The 21,704-nt window shown below is 46.8% G+C and overlaps 1 protein-coding gene across 1 annotated transcript in view; it reads left to right on the top strand.

The window, feature by feature from the left end:
• Nucleotides 1-20,708, top strand: part of TNFRSF4 (TNF receptor superfamily member 4) — a 59,588-nt gene extending 38,880 nt beyond the window's left edge. Inside the window, exons 9-13 of the mRNA XM_043993868.1 lie at nt 8,723-8,854; nt 14,869-14,956; nt 15,758-15,843; nt 16,964-17,095; nt 17,459-20,708. Coding sequence (XP_043849803.1) covers nt 8,723-8,854; nt 14,869-14,956; nt 15,758-15,843; nt 16,964-17,095; nt 17,459-17,580 — 560 coding nt within the window. The 3' untranslated portion in view covers nt 17,581-20,708. The remainder of the gene's footprint in view (nt 1-8,722; nt 8,855-14,868; nt 14,957-15,757; nt 15,844-16,963; nt 17,096-17,458) is intronic.
• Nucleotides 20,709-21,704: the final 996 nt, after the last annotated feature.

Raw genomic sequence — 21,704 nt, forward strand, 5'->3', positions numbered from 1 at the left:
CATACACTAGGTACATAATAAATACTCGTTGTATTGAATTCAATGGAGAGTATAAGCAAGTGTCATTATATTGGGGCAGCTAGGTGGCACAGTGAGTAAAGCACCGGCCCTGGATTCAGGAGTACCTGAGTTCAAATCTGACTTCGGACAGTTGACACATACTAGCTGTGTGACCCTGGGCAAGTCACTTAACTCACATTGCCCTGCCCCCCCCAAGTCTCACCTCTCAGCTTCCCTAGTGCTGGGACCCTGCAGCTGGAAGCTATTCAGTGAAGAAGAACAGACTCAGTTGAGCAATGTGCTAGCATCTAGTGGGAGACAGCAAGTGTCATTATGTCACCAGCAGTGACTCATTTATAAGAAGTGGCATTAAAAGTCATTAACGAGTCTGATGAAGGGGCTGGGAGTTTATTGAGAGAAAGGAATAACAAGTCAACCCAAGTGCTGCATTGATGCCCCCTAATATTAAAAGGACTAGAGGATGGGGCTCCCAGACATTCCCACTGGGAAGATCCTATGTCTATGCAAAGCCATAGACAATCATTGTCCAGAGTCAGAAGTGGAGATGTTGTGAACTCTCTGTAGGCACCGTGGATCAATCTTCTTTATGCAGATGACTCTCATATCTACGTTTCCAGCCTGATTGGCTCTCCTGAGCTCTAGTCCCTAATAGCCAGATCTCTGCTGATCACTCTCACCTGGGATGTTTCATCGGCTCATTTCACAGTTGTGCATCCAAACGTGTTGCCTGTCATATAGGGCTTTGGACTGAACTGGAGGTGGGGTAGGGAAGCTTCAGGGAGATGAACTTGAAACAGAGTCCATTGCTCTAAAGGGGAGTTACCTCCACGGGTAAATGTTTAACAACTGGCTCTCTGGGAGAGGGGGAATATAAGCCCAACATGCTTTTAAGTTGAATCTGCATTTTTTCACATTTTCTCCATCACTTCCTTAAGTCTCAATAAGAAACAAAACAATAATTCAAATCCTGACTTGTAGCACATACAAGTTTACTTAATTTAATTTTTTTTTGTGGGGTAATGGGGGTTAAGTGACTTGCCCAGGGTCACACAGCTAGTAAGTGTCAAGTGTCTGAGGTCAGACTTGAACTCAGGTACTCCTGAATCCAGAGCCTATGCTTTATCCACTGTACCACCTAGCTGCCCCACCCCCCATCTACCAGTTTTTAAGATGTGAACAATCATGATGGAAATTTAACAATCAGCTTTGATAGGAGGCAGCTCTGGCTTTATGTCCCTAGGCCTATGTTTCAATCCAATCCAATCCAGTTGAACATTTAAGCTTCATTCCAAGGCTGGGAATACAAAGAAAGAAAACAATCTACTTCCTGTCCTCAGCTTACTTTATACTGGGGAGAAGGTAGGAATGGTAGGCAGGTTGTACACAAATAACTATAATTCATCTTAGAATGTGAATTTAGGTATAGATATAACAAAATTAACACCTCAAGGATAAGAAAGTAAGCAATTGTCTGGCGGGGGGGGGGGCGGCAGAATCTTTGTACCAAATTTCTCTCATAAGGGTTTGATATCCAGGATATATAAACAATTAACAGAACCAAAAATCATTCCCCCAAAGAAAAGTGGTTAAAGAATATGAAGAAAAAATTTTCAAAAGGATTATAGGGGCAGCTAGGGGGCGCAGTGGATAGAGTATGGGCCCTGGATTCAGAAGGACTTGAGTTCAAATCCAGCCTCAGACACTTAACACTTACTAGCTGTGTGACCCTGGGCAAGTCACTTAACCCCAATTGCCTCACCGAAAAAAAAAGGATTATAAAGTATTCACAACCACATGAAAGAATGCTCCAAACCAAAAATTATAGGAGAAATAAATGCAAATCAAAACAAACTTGAGGTTTCATTTCACATTCTTCAAATTAGCAAAGATGACAACAAATGACAATGATCAATGTTGGAGATATCATGGAAAGATAGGCAAAGTAATACATTGTTGGTGGAGCTGTGAATTGGTATAACCGTTCTGGAAAGCAATTTGTAATTGAGCTACTGCTAGGTATATAACCCAAGGTGGTCATTGAGAAAATAAAGGAAGGAAGGAAGGAAGGAAAAAAAGGAGGAAAGGGAAGGAGGAAGGAAGAAGTAAGGGAGAGGAGGGAAGAAGGTAGGAAGGGGAGGGAGGGAAAAAGGAAAGGAAAGGAAGGAAATAAAGAAAGAAAAGAAAGAATAAAGAAAATACATCAAAATATTTATAGCAGCACTTTTTCTTGTAGCAAAGAATTTGAAACAAAGTAGATGCCCATCAATTAGGGGAAAACCCAACAAATTGTGGTACATGAATGTAATGGAATATTACTGTACTGTGATGTAAGAAACACAGACCATGATGAAGCATGGAAACACTCAACATGAACTGATGCAAAGTGAAGTAAGCCAAGTCAGGAAGACTCACTACTCAATAACTGGCAACAGTGTAGATGGAAAAGACCATCACAAAAATATTGAAACAATGTTGTGAAGGTTTTAGGAACAAGCCACGTCTTCGGCTGCTGATTTTTTTTGGGGGGGGAGGGCAGGGCAATGAAGGTTAAGTGACTTGCCCAGGGTCACACAGCTAGTAAATGCCAAGTGTCTGAGGTTGGATTTGAACTCAGGTCCTCCTGAATCCAGGGCCAGTGCTCTATCCACTGTGCCACCTAACTGCCCCCAACAAACCAAGTCTTAAAGAAAAGACATGAGAAGGCACCTCCCCCACTTTGGCGGAGGTGGGAGTCCACAGGCATGAGGTTGTCTATGATATTAGATTTTTTTTAAATGTGCTGATCAATTTTACTGAATTAAAAAAAATTTTTTTTGGTATAAAGGATAATTCTGGAAGGAGATTTTAGGATACAGTTTAGGTGATGTAAAAACAGAAGTTATCACAAAATATATTATTATTATTGTTAAAATGATGTCTACCAAAATATGATTTAGGGTCTAGGTACTGCCTCTATGTTATGGGTCACATCAGACCCATGGATATGGGTTTGGTGGGAAATTCTGGAGGTTCTGTGTGTGGACATGACTGGAATTACTGTCCCCCAGAACACAGAGGTTTCTCAGTAAAGGTCAAACCGTAGCCTGAGAATGTCAGAGCGGGTAAGGTCATATCTTGTTTGAGGGCCACCAGGAAAAGACATCATGGTAGGAAAGATGGAGATGGGGGATCCAGGAAGAAGCGCCATTGGCTTCTAGAGATGCTGTGGGCAAAGCCAGGGAGGTGGGAAAGAGGAAAATGGGGATGGCGACGGAATGTAGTTTGGTCCAGTTTGGCTGGAGCATAGAGTATGGAGATGGAGAGGAGTGGGAGCTAAGGCTAGGAAGGGAAATTGTGGAGCATCTTGAAAGCCAGGCTAAGGCTTGGATCTTTTTTTTTTCCTTCTTTGGGCAGTAGGGAGTTAGAGAAGATTCTTTAGCAGGGAAGGGAAGGGTAGTCAGAGCTGTTCCATGAGATTACCCAGTAGCTTTGGATCAGACAGGAGAGATATTATAAGTAGGGAGAACATTACTGCCCCCTGGGTAATGACAGTCTAGGTAAAAGGGGATAGAGCCTAGGTTGCAGGGGAGGGAGTGGTGGAGGTGGTGAAGAAGGGCCGGATATAAGAGATACTGAGGAGGAAGCCTTTCTCACAAGCACAGATGTAGTTCAGAGGTCATGGCAATGCTTGAGACAGCCCCATCCCACACCCCACATCCTGCCCTTACCAGTCCATCTCCCACTCAGCTGGAAAATCCATCTTCTTAAAGCACAGGTCTGGCTGTGTCACTCCCCTACTCAATAAACTTCAGTGGCTCCTTATTACCTCCAGGATCTATATGGCTTTCAAAGCCCTTTACAGCCTGGCCCTTACCTGACTTTCTAGTCTTATACCTTCCATACATTCTGTGATCCGTTGAAATTCCTTAGTGTTCATCCTACAAGACACTCCATCAGGGGCAGCTGGGTGGCACAGTAGATAGAGCACTGGCCCTGGAGTCAGGAGAACCTCAGTTCGAATCTGGCTTCAGGCACGGACTGGTTGTGTGACCTTGGGTAAGTCACTTAACCCTGATTGCCTCCCCTCCTCCCAAAAAAGACACTCCATTTCCTGACTCCCTGCCTGTCCCTCCTGACTGGATCTGTCTCCCTCCTCATGTCCACCTCCGGACTTCCCTGGCTTCCTTCAAATATCAGCTAATGTCCTAACTTCTTCCCGGACCTTTTCTCAGTCTTCCTTAATCTAGGAAGCCTTCCTTCTGAACCTCCCCTCACTTTATCCTGTCTACATGTAGTTTGTCCATAATCATGTACATGTTTGTGTCTCCCATTAGACTGTGAGCTCCTTGAGAGGAAGAGCTAATTCCTCCCCCTTCTTTTTATCCTCAACCCTTAGCATAGGGCTTGGCACACAGTAGGAGCTTAATATGCTTGTTGACTTGACCAGCCACAGGACTCTCCAGTCTTGGGATGCCGGGGCTGTAGACACCTTGGCCTTTCCCTAGAAGATATTTTCCACTTCTCCCTCACCCGAATGTCAGCCCAGCCTCAATTCCCCAGACGTTCCATCTTGACAAAGACATCGAAGATCTTCTGCTGTCTGGTGTGGTCCCACTTTTTATTCTTTCAACAAATATTTGTCAGGAAGATTGGAATTTCAATCGATGATCAATCAATAAACATTTATTAAATGCCTACTATGTGCTTGGAATTTAGTTCCTGCTTGAGACACACAAGTCCTGTGACCCTGGGCAAGTCACTTAAATGCCTCTTATCCTCAGTCTTCTCATCTGTAAAATGGGGGTAATGATAACACCTCCCTCCTGATGTTGTTGTAAGAACATGTAAAGCTCTTTGCAAGCCTTAAAGAGCTTATATAAATGCTTACTATTATTATTGTTGTTGTTACTGCTATGTACCAGGCACTGTCCTAGGGACTAGAGATGTGAAGATACCCTGCCTCCCAGGACCTTACACTCTAGCAGGGGACAATAACTTGTACAGGTAATCGGGGAGACTGGGAGCCCATCCCACCTCTCCAGACTTCCACTTTCCTCTCCTTCATACATTCTATGGTACAGTCAGATTGTGAAAGGCATTAAATGTTAGCCAGAGGAACTTATGTTGACTCCTAGAGGTAAAAGGGGGCTATAAAGACCCCTTTGGTAGGTGAGTGGAGGATGGATTAGAGGGGGAGAGAAAGACTTAAAACAGGGAGACCCCCAGGCTATTACAGTTGGCCAAGACGGGAGGTGATGAGCACCTGCACCAGTGGAGTGACTGTGAGAAAGCAGAGGAGGAGGGTTTGAGAGATGAAGAGATGGAAATGACAAGGATTTGACATCTAATGGGGTAGGATGTGGGGTAAAGGAGAGTGACACAAAGGTATGAGCCTGAATGTGTGAAAGTATGGTGGAGCCTTCCACCAATAAGAAATTATTACAGAGAGGGGTGAGGAGTCAGTGTCAATTTTGAGATGCCCATCCAGTTGGAGATGTCCAACAAGTAGCTATTTATGTGAGCCTGGAGCTCAAGACAGAGACTGGTCATATGGACTGGGGATCCTCTTCAGAGAGGTCATTGAAGCCAGTAGAGCTGCTGAAGTCACTCGATGAGAGACTGTACAGGGGGAAGAGAAGAGGGACCAAGAGAAGGTCACAGCTGGGGTCTGGGATATGGTAACCATTGAGCAAAAGAGACTTGGGGGAGGGGGCAGAACAATAAGGGTTAAGTGACTTGCCTAGAGTCACATGACTAGTGTCAAATGTCTGAGACCAGTTTTGAACTCAGGTCCTTCTGAATTCAGGGTCAGTGCTTTATCCACTGTGCCACCTAGCTGCCCCTGCCTTGACCATTGTACTAGGTGCTTAGTAAATACATACTGCATTTCACCTGCCCTCCAAAAGACTCTAAGCCCGGAAATGTGAGAGTACTTAATAAATGTTTGTGGATCTAAATCCAGAATTTGTCTGCCTGTTCAGACAGGTTCCGGCTACCCACTTCCCTGCCTCCCTGCCGCCCCACTCTCCTCAGTGGTGTGTGTGTAAATGTGTGTGTTTCTGTATGTGTGTATATGTATATGTGTGTATGGATGTGTGTATATGTGTGTTTGTGTGTATATGGATGTGTGTGTGTGTGTGTGTGTTGAGAAGGAGGAGCCACGTCTAGTTCACATGAAAGAACCAGACAGTTTACAGGGGGTTTTACTCAGAAAACTTGGGGCGTGGAACACTTATTTATTCTACTCACCCACTCTCCCGCTGGTGTTACCGACCTCAATCCTAGGTCCCCTTTCCCTTGGTCACCCACCTCAGTCCCGCCCGCCCCTACCAGGCCCCTCCCCCCCTGCCCCCGCCCCGACTCCTCCGCCAGGACGGACCCAGAAGGGGTGGAGCCAGAGGAGGGCGGGACCCTGAAGTGTCAAATACCCCTCTAGCCCGACGTGCTCCTCGGGTTGGCTAGCAGGCAGCCACTGATCACGATGGGAGCTGGGGCCGCTTGGGTTGTGGGCGCTTGGTGGGGTGTCTTCTTTCTTTGTCGGAGGGGCCAGGGTCAGGAACAGGTCCCGGGGCTGGATCACTCAACCCCTGCCCACTGTGAGCCCGGCCAATTCCTGCACCAGGAGGCCAACGTGTTACTCTGTTGCAGCCTGTGTAACTCGAGTAAGAGGAAGGCGATGGGGAGAGGGAGGGAAAGGGGGAGGGGGTCCCTGGGTCAGCAAAGCTGAGGTTGGCCCGGTGTGCCCCACCCTCGGATCGGGCAAGGGGTGGTGGTGGTAGTGGTGATGGTGCGGGGAGCCCTGGAGCAAGAGCTCTGTGCCTCAATTGTGGAGGGTCGGGGGTGAGGTCGGGTGGAGTGGGGTGGAGGGAGGAGAGGTAGCTCTTCTTCGGGGATCCCTAGAAGCGAAAGGTCGAGGCTCTGGAAGTCAGATGAGGTAGGCTGAGGAGAAAGCTATAGTGGGCTCATCATCTCATCAACTCCCTGCCCTTTTACCCCCCAGTTCCTATTGGCCCTTCTCCTTGGCAAGACTCAAGATATACCCCATACCATGGAATCCAATTCTCCCCTACCCACAGTCCTAGACTTGAGACTCCAGTGTATTGCCCCTTGTATTGGAGTAGGGACTGGTAATAGAATATAACCCCCTGGAAGGCAGGGAATGTTTTCTTTCTTGGCTTCATTTCCCGGACACCTGACTTGGTGCCTGGCATGTCTGTAGTGGGTACTTAAAATATGCTTGTTGAATTGAATTGTCAGGGAAAGCAAGGATGCCTCCTCTTCCAGGAAAGCCTTTCCCAAGGGTCAGAGCCAAGGATGCACTGCCCATGATCAGGGCTTGGGTTGGAAGTCCCCCTGACCGTTCACTGGTCCCAGAGGCATTGGATATCAGCAGTCTGGGTGTGGCATTGCCCTGGGGGGTGCTCCCACTATGGTTTCTGACTATGGGAAGGTGGTGGCATTCACCCCGGCTGTGGGTTGTGTGTGGGAAAGTCATTCCTTTGCTCAGGGGGAAAGATGGGAGGGGGGTGGGTGGGTGATAAAGTGAGGTTGGGGCATGGATGACTTCTGCCTTACCACATGAGGAGTGTGTGTGTTTGTGCTGGCAGAGGGGAGAGGTCTAGAAATGACATTTCATTAGGGCAGGTAAATTCACTCAAGGCAGACAACTCATTTCTAACTTAGAGTTTTAGAGCATTTTATGGGAGTGAATGACTTGTTCAGGGGCACACAACCCAGGTTAGGATGTGTCAGCAAAGGGACAGAACCTAGGACCTCCTCAGTCGCCCTCTCTCCACTGTGCCATCTGGTCTTCCTGCACTGGAAATGAGGAAATTGAGCTTGGAGAAGAGGAGAAATGAGGGCTGTGTTCATATATTTGAAAGACTGTCTCATAGAGGAGGGTTAAGCTTATTCAGTTTGGCCCCTGGGGACAGAACCAGGAGCGATGGGGGAAAAGGGGGACAGAGAAGAGATTTATACAGCGTCAGATTTAGAGCCAATGATGTAGGGAGCTGTCCAGATGTAGAATGGAGAGGTGGTGAACTCTAAATCCTCCTCTTGAAGGTTATCTTTCACCTACTCTGCATATATGTTGTAGGCACCTTTTAAAAATTTCCTATTTATTCCCATGTTTCCCCCACCCCCTTTAGTATGTAAGCTTCTTGAGGACAGGAACTCTCTGCATGTGCCAAGCTTAGCACATTACCTGCCACAAAGCAAGTGATTTAATAATAAAGGTGATTGCTATATGTAAAGTGCTTTGCCAACCTTAAAGTTCCAGATAAAATGCTAGCTATTAAGGAATGTTCTTGGTGAATTCATTGATTGGTGGATTCCCTCAGTGAGGCTAGATGACCAGGTGGCAGTCAAGGGGATGGATTGTAGAAGAGATTTCAGGTTAGACTGGATGATCTCTAAGGTCCCACCATGAGAGGCAACATGCTAGAACGGACAGTGTTAGACCTGGAGTCAAGAACTCTTGGGTTCAAATCTCACCTCAGCTGTGTGACTCTCAGCAAGACACTTTCTCCTTCTAAGCCTCAGTTGCTCCATCTCGAAGGTCCCCTCCACTTCTAAATCTACAGTCCCGTGGCCCAGTGACTTACCATTTTGTGAGTGTCTGACCTGGATCACAGCTGTCTCCAAGGTGCCTGATCTCCTGGGTCTAAGAAGGGGCTGGGCCCTGGAGGTGCTCCCTAACACTTTGTACTTTTGTTTCCAGGTACCAGACCATGTCCATCTAATCAGCTGAGGGACTGCACCTGTGCCACACCAGGAGAGTTCTGTCATGATTCGGACTGTAAAAACTGCAGGAAGCATACATGCTCCCCCGGCCAAAAGGTCCTTGTCCACGGTGAGCACTGGGGCATGGCGATGTCCCCTCACAAGGACCCAGTTCTGGGCCGGGGCAGCCAGCTTTGCACAATGTTCCCCGTTTTCTGCTTTGCGGCTTATCTGTCCTGGGCCAGCAGCTTCTGCCCATATCCATGCATGGGAACTCAGAGGATGCCGGAACTGGGCAAGAGATGATAGGCAGACTTTTTGGAAAGAAGCCAACTAAGAATGGATGCCCAAGGCAGTTTAACTCAAGTCTCAGTGAGCATTTAGGAAGCGCCTGCTGTATACCAGCACTATGCCAAGTGCTAGGGACACAAAGACAAAAGTGAAACCCTCAACAAGTTTACATTTAAGCAATTATTAAGCACCTACTGTGGGGAAATACTGTCACATGAGGCGCTTTACAATCTGGTTCCAACTAGCATTTCCAGTTTTGTTTTTTATTATTCTCTGTCCCATTCCATTCATTGCAGACAAACCAGGTTAACTCTCCTGTGCCAGAACTCAATACTCCATCCCCTAGATCTCCATTAAGGGGGAAGTGTGGTACAATAGAAAGGGCACTGACTCTGGAGTCAGCTGGCCAGGGTTCAAATCCTTTCTCTGACTTATTACCTTGGGCAAGTAACTCTACATTCCTGTGCCTCTGAGGTCCCTTCTGGCTCTAACTGTCTGATCTTTGGATCCTGGTCTACACTCTTTCCTCGTCTCTATCTCTGGAGCTCAGCTCAGGGGAAGTCACCTCTTCTAGGAAGTTTGACTTGATGCCCCAGCCTCCCCATTCCCATACACCTTCACCACCAGTTGCCAGTATTCTTTTCTTCCTCCAATTGCCTTGCATATACTCAGGAGCATAGATTTAGAGATTTAGGATTATAGATCCTTTGGTTTAGAGCTGTAAGAGACCTTCAATTCAATTTTACAGACAATTAGTAAGCTCCTACTATGTGCAAAGCACCATGCAAACAGTCTCTGACTTTAAGGTATTCAAATTCTACTGGAGGATGGGGGTGGGGAAATGACTACTATTTGAGGAGCAAGAAAACTGTAACAACTAGGAAGCTTGGCTAAGACTTCTGATGGAAGGGAGACCTTGCTGTGAATGGATTTAAGATGCAGAAGTAAAGGGAGGGAGTGTGATTCAGGCATGAGGAACAGCCTTTGCAAAGGTGCGGTGACAAGAGATAGAATGCTGAGTTCAGAACAGCAAATGGGCCAGTTTGTCTGGAACCTAGAGAGTGTGAGGCTTTCTGGTCCTACCCTTGATTTGACATATGAGGAAAATGAGGCTCAGAGACTTGCCAGGGTCACCCACCCAATAAGTGGCAAAGCCAAGATTTGAACCCACGTCCTTGCTCTCTCTGTAAGCACGACCAAAGTATGTTTACCCATAAGCCCTCAGTCTTGGTGGGTTTTCTGTCTCCAGTGGAGGCTAAGCAGAATGAGGGACAAGGCGTAGGTAGCCAGACTCCTGACTCTAAATTCAGTGCTTGCTCTTTCTGATATACCACACTACACTATATACATTTTCTCCCCCAAAGGCCAAGGGTCATATCACTTTTGTCTTTGTATCGTCATCACAGTACCTGTGGCATGGTGGGCCCTTCATAAGTGGTTGTTGATTTGAAGGCACTGGCCTCAAGAGGCTGACAAGCTAATGGGAGTGGGATGGGGAGGGAAGCACAGGGCTTGTGCACAGTACTTATGTGGGGGTGGGGGTGGGGAATGAGATAAAGAAGATCAGATCCCTTTTTTTTTTTCTGAGAATGGGGACAAGTATCTAGGAAGACCTCCTGGAGGAGGTGGTAATTGAGTTGAAATTTAAATGAGTGACCACGGTCGGGGAGAGGGAAGAGGAAACTGTTTCAGCTCGGGAGGAGGCTGAGAATAAAAGTATGGGTGTGGGAGAAGGCTGGTGAAGAACAGGAGATGGGACTGGTCCAGAGGAGCTAGAATTTGGACAAGGTCAGGGGCAGGAGTATGAGTGGGTTTGACTCTTTGGTTAAAGCCAGATTGTGGAGACTCTGAATGCCACAGTCAGGAAGTTATGCATTGTTTGCTAGGCAATGGGGAGCCACGAAAAGACGGTGTGCAGAACAGTCACATGGTTAGAACTGTGGCTTAGGAGGGTTCTGTGGACAGCAGCAAAGAGGGTGGGCTGGGCGGAGGCAAGACCAAAGGTAAGAAGACCATCCTGGTGGACCAAGCAGAAGTGGTTGAAGAGGTCAGGGGGGAGGCTTGTGCCTGGGGCCGTCTCATCAGCTTCAGTTGGCACATGGAGCCTCTGTGCAGATGATTCCCACATCAACCGTTATGAATATTCTGTATTATGTATTCTCTACATTCTAAGATTTTATATCAGCCTATTCTCATATTCCTTATAATATATTCTTTTTTCTTTTGGTGGGGCAATGAGGGGTAAGTGACTTGCCCAAGGTCACACAGTGTCAAGTGTCTGAGGTCAGATTTGAACTCAGGTCCTTCTGAATTCAGGGCTGGTGCTTTATCCACTGCGCCACCTAGCTGCCCTGATATATATTCTAACAATATTCTAGAGCTCACATTCTAAATATTGTATAGCAATCTATTCTAATATTCTATATTATATAGTCTATGTATTCTAATATTCCATATCAATATTTTCTAATGGAATAGAATAATAGTCTATTCAAGTCTATTTAAATATTACATATACTATATTCTACATATGCTAATATCCTATATCAATCTATGCTAATATCATATATCCTATATTTTATATATTCTGATATTGTATGCTAATATTTTACATAATATATTCTGTTTATTTTAATATTATATATACATCTCTTCTAATATTCTATAATATATTCTAATATTGTGTATAATCCATTTGAATAGTCTATATCATATATTCTATATATTCCAATAATCTATACCAATCTATTTGAATGTCTTATATTCTAATATTCTCTATCAATCTCTTCTAATACTCTATATCATGTATTCTATACATTCTAATAACCCATGCCAATCTATTCTAATATCTTACATTTAATATCAATCTATTCTAATATCTTATGGTCTTATATTCTATATCAATCTCTTCTAATAGTCTATGTCATGTATTCTATATATTATAATAACCTTTTTCAACCTATTCTAATTTCTTATATTTAATATCAATCTATTCTAATATCTTATGGTCCTATATTCTATAGCAATCTCTTCTAATAGTCTATATCATGTATTCTATATATTCTAATAGCCTATATCAATATATTCTATTTATATTTAATATCAATCTCTTCTAATATATTATAGTTTTATATTCTATATCAAACTATTCTAATAGTCTATATCATATATTCTATGTGTTCTAGTAATCTATAACAATCTTTTCTAATGGTCTATATCACATATTCTATACATTCTAGTATTCTATATCAAGCTGTTGTAATCTCTTTCCTGAGTCCCAATTTCCCATCATTAGTTAGCTATGTGGATATTCCCAAGGTTTCTTTCCTTTCTGTCTTTGTATCCCCATGCCTGGCAAATGACCCTTAATAAATGCTTACTGTATTCAGTTATCAAGCTCAATGTGTCCAAAGTAGAACTCTTTGTTTTTCACTCCAAATCCATTCCTCCTCCAGGTTCCTTCTTTTGTTGTCCAGCACATACTAAGTGCACTTATTGCATGCTTATTGACTGACTGACTGGTGGCCCCAGTTGCCTTTTCAGTCGCCTGCGTCTATGCCCTTGGAGCCAGTCCTCCCTGACTCTCATTCTCCCTCGGTCAGTCTCCAGCTATCTGGCTGCAGAATTCTATCCATTCTCCTTCCTCAGCACCTTTTGTCTCCATCCCCTGCATTCTACTCCTGTGGTCTCCTCCCTAGTTCTTGTCCTCATCCCCTCTCTCCTAGACTATGGAAATGGTGCCCAGATTGCTGTGCTTTGGGTAATTATCCTCTCCAACCCATCTCCCACACAGATGCCAAATGGGTATTTCTAAGATGCAGACCCGACCGCATCACTTCTCCATTCAAAAATCTCCAGTGGAGACTCCTCACTGTCATTATCATCTTCCCACAATTTGGCTTCCACCTCCTTTCCCCAGAATTCTTTTGCATGACTTCCCTTCACACAGTCTCTGTTCCAGCTACACTAACTATTCCCACAGATCATTGTGCCATCTCCCATCTCTGGGCCTTTGCATTAACTGTGCCCCCTCATTTGGAATGCATTCTTTCTTCCCCTCTATCTCTCGGAATCCTGGCTTCCATCAAGATCCAACTCAAACGCCATCTCCTTTGGGGATATCTGTTCTCAATCCTCTTTCTCTCCTGCCAATATTTTTTGTTCATTCATCTGTACACGGTGATTCTCCTGAGTAAAATGGAAGCTCCTTGAGAGAGGGACTGGTTGACTTTTTCTCTCTAGCACAGTGTACACTAGCATTAAGTACAGAGTAAGTGTTTATCACATTGAGTTGTAGGATGTGTGGGAAAGAACCGATCAGGTGAACAGAAGAATTGTCCTGCAGTGGTGAAGCCTTGGGTGAAGGGAGGCGGCACTAACTTGTAGCTGACCTCAGAGTGTCATGATACTCTCCAGGGCCCTCAACTTAACTCCAGGTGCCTTCTACTTAAGAGTAGAAGCCAGGCAGAATCAATCCATCAACAAGCATTTATTAAGCACCTACTGTATGCTAGCACTGAGCTGGGGGGCCAAGGATACAAGGTCAAGAGCCAAAGCAGTTCCAGACATTAAGGAGTTTACAGTCTAACTGGAGAGACATGTATGTAAAGGGGGGGACCCAAAATATATACAAAGTAAATTCAACATAACGTAGGGGGGGTTGGGGAGGCATGGTAGAGAAAGGGATAGGATAAGCCACTAGCAGAGAAGAGGATCAATCAGAAGGGCCTCTGGTGGTGTGTGAGCTGAGCTTTGAAGGAGTCCAGACAGTGTAAGAGGAAAAGATGAGAAGGGAGTCTACTCTAGGCATGGGGAACAGCCAGTGCAAAGGTGTGGAGGTGAGAGATGAAAAATAGCAAGGAAGCCAGTTTGATTGGAATGTAGAGTATGTGAGGAGAAGTCATGTATGACAAGCCTGGAAAGATGGGTGGGAGCCAGACTATCAAGGGCCTTAAATACTCAACAAAAGATTTTGTGCTTTGTCCTCAAAGTAATGGGGAGTTACTGACATTCTGTGAACAGGAGAATGACTCAGTTAGACCTGCACTTTGGGGAGAATACTTAGGCAGCTGCATGGAGAGTGGATTGGAGAGAAGAGAGCCTAGAGGCAGGGAGAACAATTGGCAGCTGCTACAGTAGTCCAGGCAAGAAGGGAGCAGAGTGTGAAGAGAAGGGGCAGATTAGAGATGATGGACATGATTGGCTTTGGGCAGTGCCAAGAAACCGCACATGTTGGTAGATGGCAAGGTGGGCATAGTTGGGGCAGTATAACCAGACATGTTTATAGAGAGATCAAAATAGATGTGTATGTATGTGTGTATATATAAATGCACACACATGCATACATATATAAACATACAAACACACATATATGTATATACACACGTGCATGATACACATACAGAATACACACATAAATACACATACACACATTGCACATTTACGCACATTATATATACACACATGCATATATTTATACATATGTACACATGCATACACATATAAACACACATTTGTGTATGTACGCGCACATGCAGAATACACATATATACATATACATGCGTATGTGCACACATTCTATTCATGCATGTGCATGTATTTATACACACATACAATACATATGCACACATATACACACAACACCCCCACAAACATACACACACATATGTTTTATATGCATACATGTGTACAGGCATGCACACACAGTAGATACATGGCAGCTGTGCTCTGCTTTTCCTGTGGCAGTAAAGGCATGCCTTCCATTCCCTGGGCCAGGCTCACCTCGCTCTGACTCCCCTGTGGCTCCCTGCTCTGCCATCCTTCCCAACCATCTATCCATTGTTCTGTCCCCAGGGAAGTTTGTTTTCAGCTTTACTTGTGAGGACTGTGGAGATGGGACCTACTCGGATGGCACTGATGGCAAATGTCTTCCCTGGACCAAGTAAGTTGGGGGTGAGAGATGGTGGAGGATCCCCAGAAGGCATTTGGAGCTGTGATAGCTCGGGGCTGTGCAGACTGGCTCTAGCACATACTCGAGAAAAGCTAAGGGGACCTGGCCCGATTGAGAGTCCTTAACAGTCTAATACAAACTCCCTCTGGTCGTCAGAGAGTATTTAGTAAGTGCCTACTATGTGCTAAGCACCGAGGAGACAAGAAAGGCAAAAACATGGTCCCTGCCTTCAAGAAGCTCCCAGTCTAATGGGGGAGATGACACTTACCCACTTGAGTGTAGCCTGGGATAGGGGGAGATGGGGAACTGGAAACCAGAGACTTTCTGGCTCCTGCCCCGACCTTTCCTGAACAGGCACCAGAACGGGGGACTCAGGCTTCAAGCAGCCCCAGCTCAGATCCCAGGCTCTGCTGGCTGAGGCTACCACTCAAGCAGACCCTGCCTAATGTGGGGGGCTCAGAGGCTGAGGAAGCCAGAGTCCTAGGAGAAGAGGTGGGGAGTCACCCAGGTAACGACCCCTGATCCACCTGCAGAAGCGGGGTTTCCGGGAGTGGGATGGCTTGTGGTTCAAACCCCAAACACCCACTCTGTCTCCTCCCCTTGTGATTTACAGCATTTTAAGATGGTTGGAGGCTGGTTCCCATCTGGGGCAGAGGCTGAGGAAATGCCCCGTAGCTTTGTAGAGAACAATGCTTTCCTGTGGAAATGGGGGACAGAACCCCCCCCAACCTGGGGTCATTGAGGCTGTAATCTAAACGACCATGTCTTCTGTCTCTGTGTGTTTGGTTACAGCTGTGCCAGGATGGGATTTCTCACTGTCCGTCCAGGGAACAGAACCCATAACGTGCTGTGTGGCATGGCTTCACCAACAGCGTCAGGTATTTTCCAGCCCTTACACACAAACACACACACACACACACACTCTTGCACACATCACGACTGCAGCCTTTGGTCACACTCATGGCTTGATCTGTGGCCCCCTGGAATCGAGCAATTCAGTCCAACTAACATATATTAGGCACTTACTGTGTACTGGGCAATCGTGCTGGGCGCTGGGAGACTAAAGGAAATAAAATGGGCCCTGTCCTCAAGGATCTCACAATCTCCTGGGCAGGGAGAGGGAAAGATACACTTGTTTACAGAGAAGTAAATACAAAGTATGTATAAAGTTGTTTCAGAAAGGTGCCGACTACCTGAGGAAAGCATGGATAGCTTTCTATAGCTATGCATTGAAGGAAGCTGAGTATTCTAGTGGGGTGCAGGGTGAGATAGGCCAGCATTCTGGGTATGGGAGACCATCTGCACCAAAGGCACTGAGACAGGAGGGGGAAAGTTAGCAAGCCAGATTGATTGGAATAGAGAGAACAGAGGGGAACCATATTGGGGAGGTTTTTTGTTTTGGGTTTTTTTGTTTGTTTGTTTTAAGTGAGGCAATTGGGGTTAAGTGACTTGCCCAGGGTCACACAGCTAGTAATTGTTAAGTGTCTGAGGCCAGATCTGAACTCAAGCCCTCCTGAATCCAGGGCCGGTGCTCCATCCACTGCCATCTAGCTGCCCCAGGGAGGGTTTTTAACGTCAGGCTGAGAGACGTTGGGTTTTATCCTAAGGCGAGAGGGAGGTGATTTTTTTTTTTAAATAGGTGAATGACATGTTCAGAACTGTCAACATTATTGGTGTAATACCTAGAAAGCCAGCCTCATGGACAAGGAGGTCTGGGTTCAAGTCCCGCCAATGATGCATACTGGCTTTGAGACCCTGGGCCAGTCATTTAAGCTCTCAGTGATCTAGGCAGTCAATTCTCTAAGACTCTGAGTTGTGGAGGTGTTGACCTGCATTGGTAAAGGGAGTTTCCTCACTTGGGAGTTCTTTAAATCAGTGAAGTCTCAGGTTGGGTCTCTATGCCTAATATGGGTTCAGGGGAGGGTTGGTCACCTTTGTGTGTCTGTCTGTTGCATATCCCCCCAGACTTAGAGAGTCTCACGAGCCCTGTCTCTGCAGGTGTCTTCAATTCCTGTAGCATCCCAGTGGTGGTCCTAACAGGCTTAGCCACACTTATCTTCGTGCTTGTCATTATCCAGCTGGTCCTCTACATTCAGTGGGTGAAAAAGGAACCCTCCACCAAAGACAGAGGTCAGTCCTTCTGGGGATGGGGAGGGGGGTGTTGGCGGTGCCTCAACTGGCCCCCAAGCCACAGGGAAGGGACACTACCCTTCAGCCAAGCCCTTTGCCAATTTCCACCCCAAGTTGGGGCTGGGCTATGAGCCTTGGTTCTCTTAGGAACTCCTTGATGAACCCCAGAGGCCAGTGCCACCCCCATCATATTCCCAAACCCCAACAGCCTGGAATTTGGATGAGCCTTCCAGGCCTCTTCCTTCCACTGCAATCCTGGTCTGCCTGGTCTCTGGGAGTAAAAGTGCCTCCCCCCAGTTCATCCCTGGTCAGAGCAAGCCTCACCACAGTGACCCCAGAGCTCACCTTTCTTCCTCTCTCCAGAGCCCATCTTGCCCCTGGGGCCTGGGCCCCCTGATGATATCGGCAACTGCCCTTTTCCAGAAGAGGAGTGGGGAGAGAAGACAGCAGAGGACAAAGCCCACATGGGCCATCCGTGGGTATAAAGGAGCTGCTCTGACTCTCAAGCCCAGGAGAGTCTGGAACTTTGAAGGAGACCCCTGCCCCCGGAAGCACAGGAGAGAGGGCAGCTTCCTGTCTCTCTGTCCCCTCTTTTCCCCTACAAGCTGGACAGGGTCAGCGTGCCAGACTAAGAACCCTCAGAATGTGAGATGGTTGGAAGACCTTGGACCAGTTGAGTGGAAACCAAAGGCAGCATCAAGGCCGGTGGAGGGTGGGGGGAGGGGACTGGTGTGGTGACACCCAAACTCAGACCCTGGCACTGAAGGAGAAGGAGGAGGAAGGGGAGAACCAGCCCTCTGGCACCTTAAACTGTGAATATATCAACTCCCCCAAGTGGATGTGGGGTAGGGCCCCAAGGGGCTGGCCCCCCCAGACATGATATTTCTTCTCCCACCTCCAGACCTTTGCCTAGGCCAGGTCCCCATTCCTGGAATGTTCTTCCACCTTTTACAATCCCTTTTCTTGTTGTCCAAATGTTTATGACCTCATGGAAGGGTAGTGGTTCTTGGCAAAGATACTGGAGTAATTTGCTATTTCCTTCTCCAGCAGGAGACAAACAGGGATAAATGACTTGCTCAGGGTCACACAGCTAGTTAGTGTCTGAGACCACATTTGAACCCAAGTCCTCCTGATTCCAGGGCCACCACCTAGTTTCCTTCAAAGCACAGAGGACTGGACTGTGGGAGAGGGGGAGGAGAAGGTTGAGAGACAATGATCCTTGATCTTTTTGTTGGCCTTAGTGTGTGGGTGGATCAATTTCCACCTGCCTGAGGAACAATTGAAACTGGAATATCATTTGTGACCCTGTGACTAGACAGCTAAATGGGATAGTCTGGAAGTCTTGAGTTCAAATCCTGCCTCTGACACTTGTCGTGTGACCCTGGGCAAGTCATTTGACCATTCTCAGACTTGGTTCTCCCTTCTGTAAAATGCAGATCATGGCACCTACCTCGTGGGATTATTGTGAAGATTAAGTGAGATCACATGTATTCAAAGATGTTGCAAACCGTGAATAACTACTATTATGCATAAATGATTATTATCCTTAGGTGTCTGGTGGCAGGTTCCATCAGTGACTTAGTGGGGATGTTCAGTTTGTCAGTTTCAGCAGCAAAGGCTTCCCTTCCAGTGAGGGAATCCCTCCCCTCCCCCAGGGCTGCTCCACCTGTGCCCAGAGTGCTCCCAGGCTGCTCCCTTCTTTGTCAAGGGCAAATTTCTCTTCTCTCCTCAGGGACCCTGGCCTAGCAGTCTTCTCCTTCTGGCTCCTTTTTCTTTGCTTCAAATATCAATCATTAATTCGCAGAGCACTGGAAGATTTCTACTTTCTCTTCTTGCCCTCTTACCTCCTTGCGGATGGTATTGGCTTTCTGCTACCCCCCTTCCACCCCTTTCCTCCATTGATCCCAATTTCCTCAATGTAGGGAGCTCCCAGGTGATGAAACTCCCTCCACCAAGGTCGGTTGTCACCTCTGCAATTTACACAACCGAATCAGGTTATACATTGGAGATTTGTCAGGGTAAGAGTTGAACCCTAATCTTCTTGGCTCCAAGGCTAGATCATTGTCCCTTTGTCACCCTGCCTCTTTGGCCAAGTTTACCACATCTTATGGGTAAGGAGCCTGAGTTTCAGCAAGGAAAGGGAAGGTACCTAGTGAGTGTCCAAAGCGGCATTTGAACACAGATCCTGCCTGACTTAAAGACCTGCACTCTTCCCACTACCATGATCTCGCTATGATCTCTTTCCATTGTGCTTTGTTCTGCCTAGAGTCCTTTTCTTCTTTCAGACCCTCAGTGTGCAGGTGATGAGTCCTCCATGGAACCTTCCCTGTCAAAAATCAGCCAGACTTGACCTAAGTCTCTGAGCCCCCAGGGAGCTGACAGTTAACTGTTGTTTCTGCCTCCCTAACCTCCCTCTCTCAGAAGTCTCCCTTCCTCCACCCACAGGGACATGACTCCGGTTCAGATCCCCACTACCCTTCACTGGGACTACCGCAATGGCCCATGCGAAAAATGACTGTCTTTCTTGCTTTGAGTCTCAAAGAAAGTGGTTTGGGAGAGTGGAAAGGGTGCTGACTCTGGAGCCAAAGTCTTGGGTTTGAATCCTGACTCTTCTATTTACAACCTGGGTGACCTTGGGTAAGTCACTTCTCTAGCCCTCAGTTTCCTACTTATAAAATGGGCCAGATGATGCAAGAGGAAGAATGCTGGGTTTGGAGTCAAAGCACCTGGGTTGCAACCCCACCTCTGCTTCTTACTATCCATGTAACTATGAACAAGTTACTTGACCTTTCTGGGCCTCAGTTTCCCCATCTCTAAAATGAGAGAGTTGGATGAGGTGGCTTCCAGCTCTAAATGTAGGGCCTTGATGGTGCTACTCACTGTCCTGGTCAGTAAACGCTAGTGGTTTCCTATTGTTACTAGTAACAATCTTTTTGACTTTTTTTGTATTGTTTTGTTTTGTTTTGGGGTTTTTTTTTTTGGCAGGACAATGAGGGTTAAGTGACTTGCCCAGGATCACACAGCTAGTAAGGGTCAAGTGTCTGAGGCCGAATTTGAACTCAGGTCCTCCTGAATCCAGGGCCGGTGCTTTATCCACTGAGCCAACCTAGCTGCCCCATCTTTTTGACTTTTGAAGGCCACACAACATGGCCCTAAACTACCTTCTTATACATTCCCTTCCTCACACTTTATGGGCATGCCAAAGTGGCCTTCCTAATCTTCCTCATCTCCCTTCTCCAGGAGTTTGCACTGACTGTCCCCCTTGCCTGGAGTGCACTCCCTCCTCCCCCTCTTTGCCTCTTCCAACCCCTTGTCCCTTTCAAAACTCTACTCAAGCACCACCTTGCACATGAATCCCTTCCTGATCTCCTCAGTTCCTAGTGGTCCCCACCCAAATGACTTTGCATTTATTGTGTTTATACTTCTAGGTGTACTTGTGTCTCAGATAAAATAGGACTTCCCTGAGGTCTGAGGTGAATTTGTTTTTTGTACCCGTATCCCTAGCTCTAAGCCTGGTGTAAATAATTAGTGCTTGTTGTCTGATTGATAAACTTCTCTTCAACACTTGCCATATTCTCTGCTTTACCGTGTGATAAAGTAAAATTGTGGCTTTGCCACTGTGTGTGTTCTTGAGCACTTGTTTCTCCTCCCTGGGCCTCAGTTTCCCCTTCTGTAGAATTAAGGAATTGAACCAAGATGCTGGCCTCTGAGGTCCCTTCTGACCGTAGGTTCTCTGGCCCTGGCCTTGTGGGGTTTGTAGAACCTTAGTCCAGGCTCTCTTTTCTCTCTCTAGCCCATCGAGTGGGAGGGAAATACAGAGTCCCAGAGTTCCCATCCCTTGGAGCCCAGAACCCAAGTCCTGCCTTGAAGTCCCTCCATTTCAGGCTCTGTGTTTGCACTTGCGGGACAGCTCTCCATGACACTTTCTTGTAGAACTTGAGCCAAAGCTTGGGGGAATGAATGATGTCACTTGGGAGGGGTGGAATGGGTGTGGGCAGCAAGAGTGGGTGGTGGCAGCAAGCAGGGATTTGTCTGAAGCCTGCAGGGATTTGTTATCGGGTCCCCATTGGTGCCTTGGTAGACAAGGAAGGAGGGAAAAGGTGGAGGGTGGGGGGAGGGACTGCTCTGAAGGAAAGTGCCCCCCCCCCCTATTGCAGGCGAGATCATTTCTGCCTTGAGGGAACTCTGAGGAGTGGATATGACCTCTGCCCCCTTGGACCTCCTCCTAGTTAGAGGTCCCACAAGGATCTGCTAATCTGGACAGGGAGCCCCTTGGTCTGAGGGGGTGATACACTGGCTAGTGATGGGGCATAGGGAGCTCCCTGTAATGACGAAGGATCTCCTTGTGGGAGTGGTGAGGGCAGTCTATGATGGTCGGGAGGTCATCCCTGTGAGGGGGGACCTCCTTTGGTAGGGGCTTTCCTTCCCTGCCGTAGGCCTGGCCTCACCTGGAACACCCCAGCACAGGCAGGGTGTTGCCCTGGGTGTGGCCACTGTGGCTGAAGTTTGGGGCTGATGATAGGGATCCAGGGTGGTACCCGGGGACTTTTTAAATACCAGTGAGGATTTCTCCTAAATCTTACCTAGACACCAGACTGGGTTTTGAGTC

This window comes from Dromiciops gliroides, chromosome 3, assembly GCF_019393635.1.
Source record: "Dromiciops gliroides isolate mDroGli1 chromosome 3, mDroGli1.pri, whole genome shotgun sequence".
NCBI classification, from domain to species: Eukaryota; Metazoa; Chordata; class Mammalia; order Microbiotheria; family Microbiotheriidae; genus Dromiciops; species Dromiciops gliroides.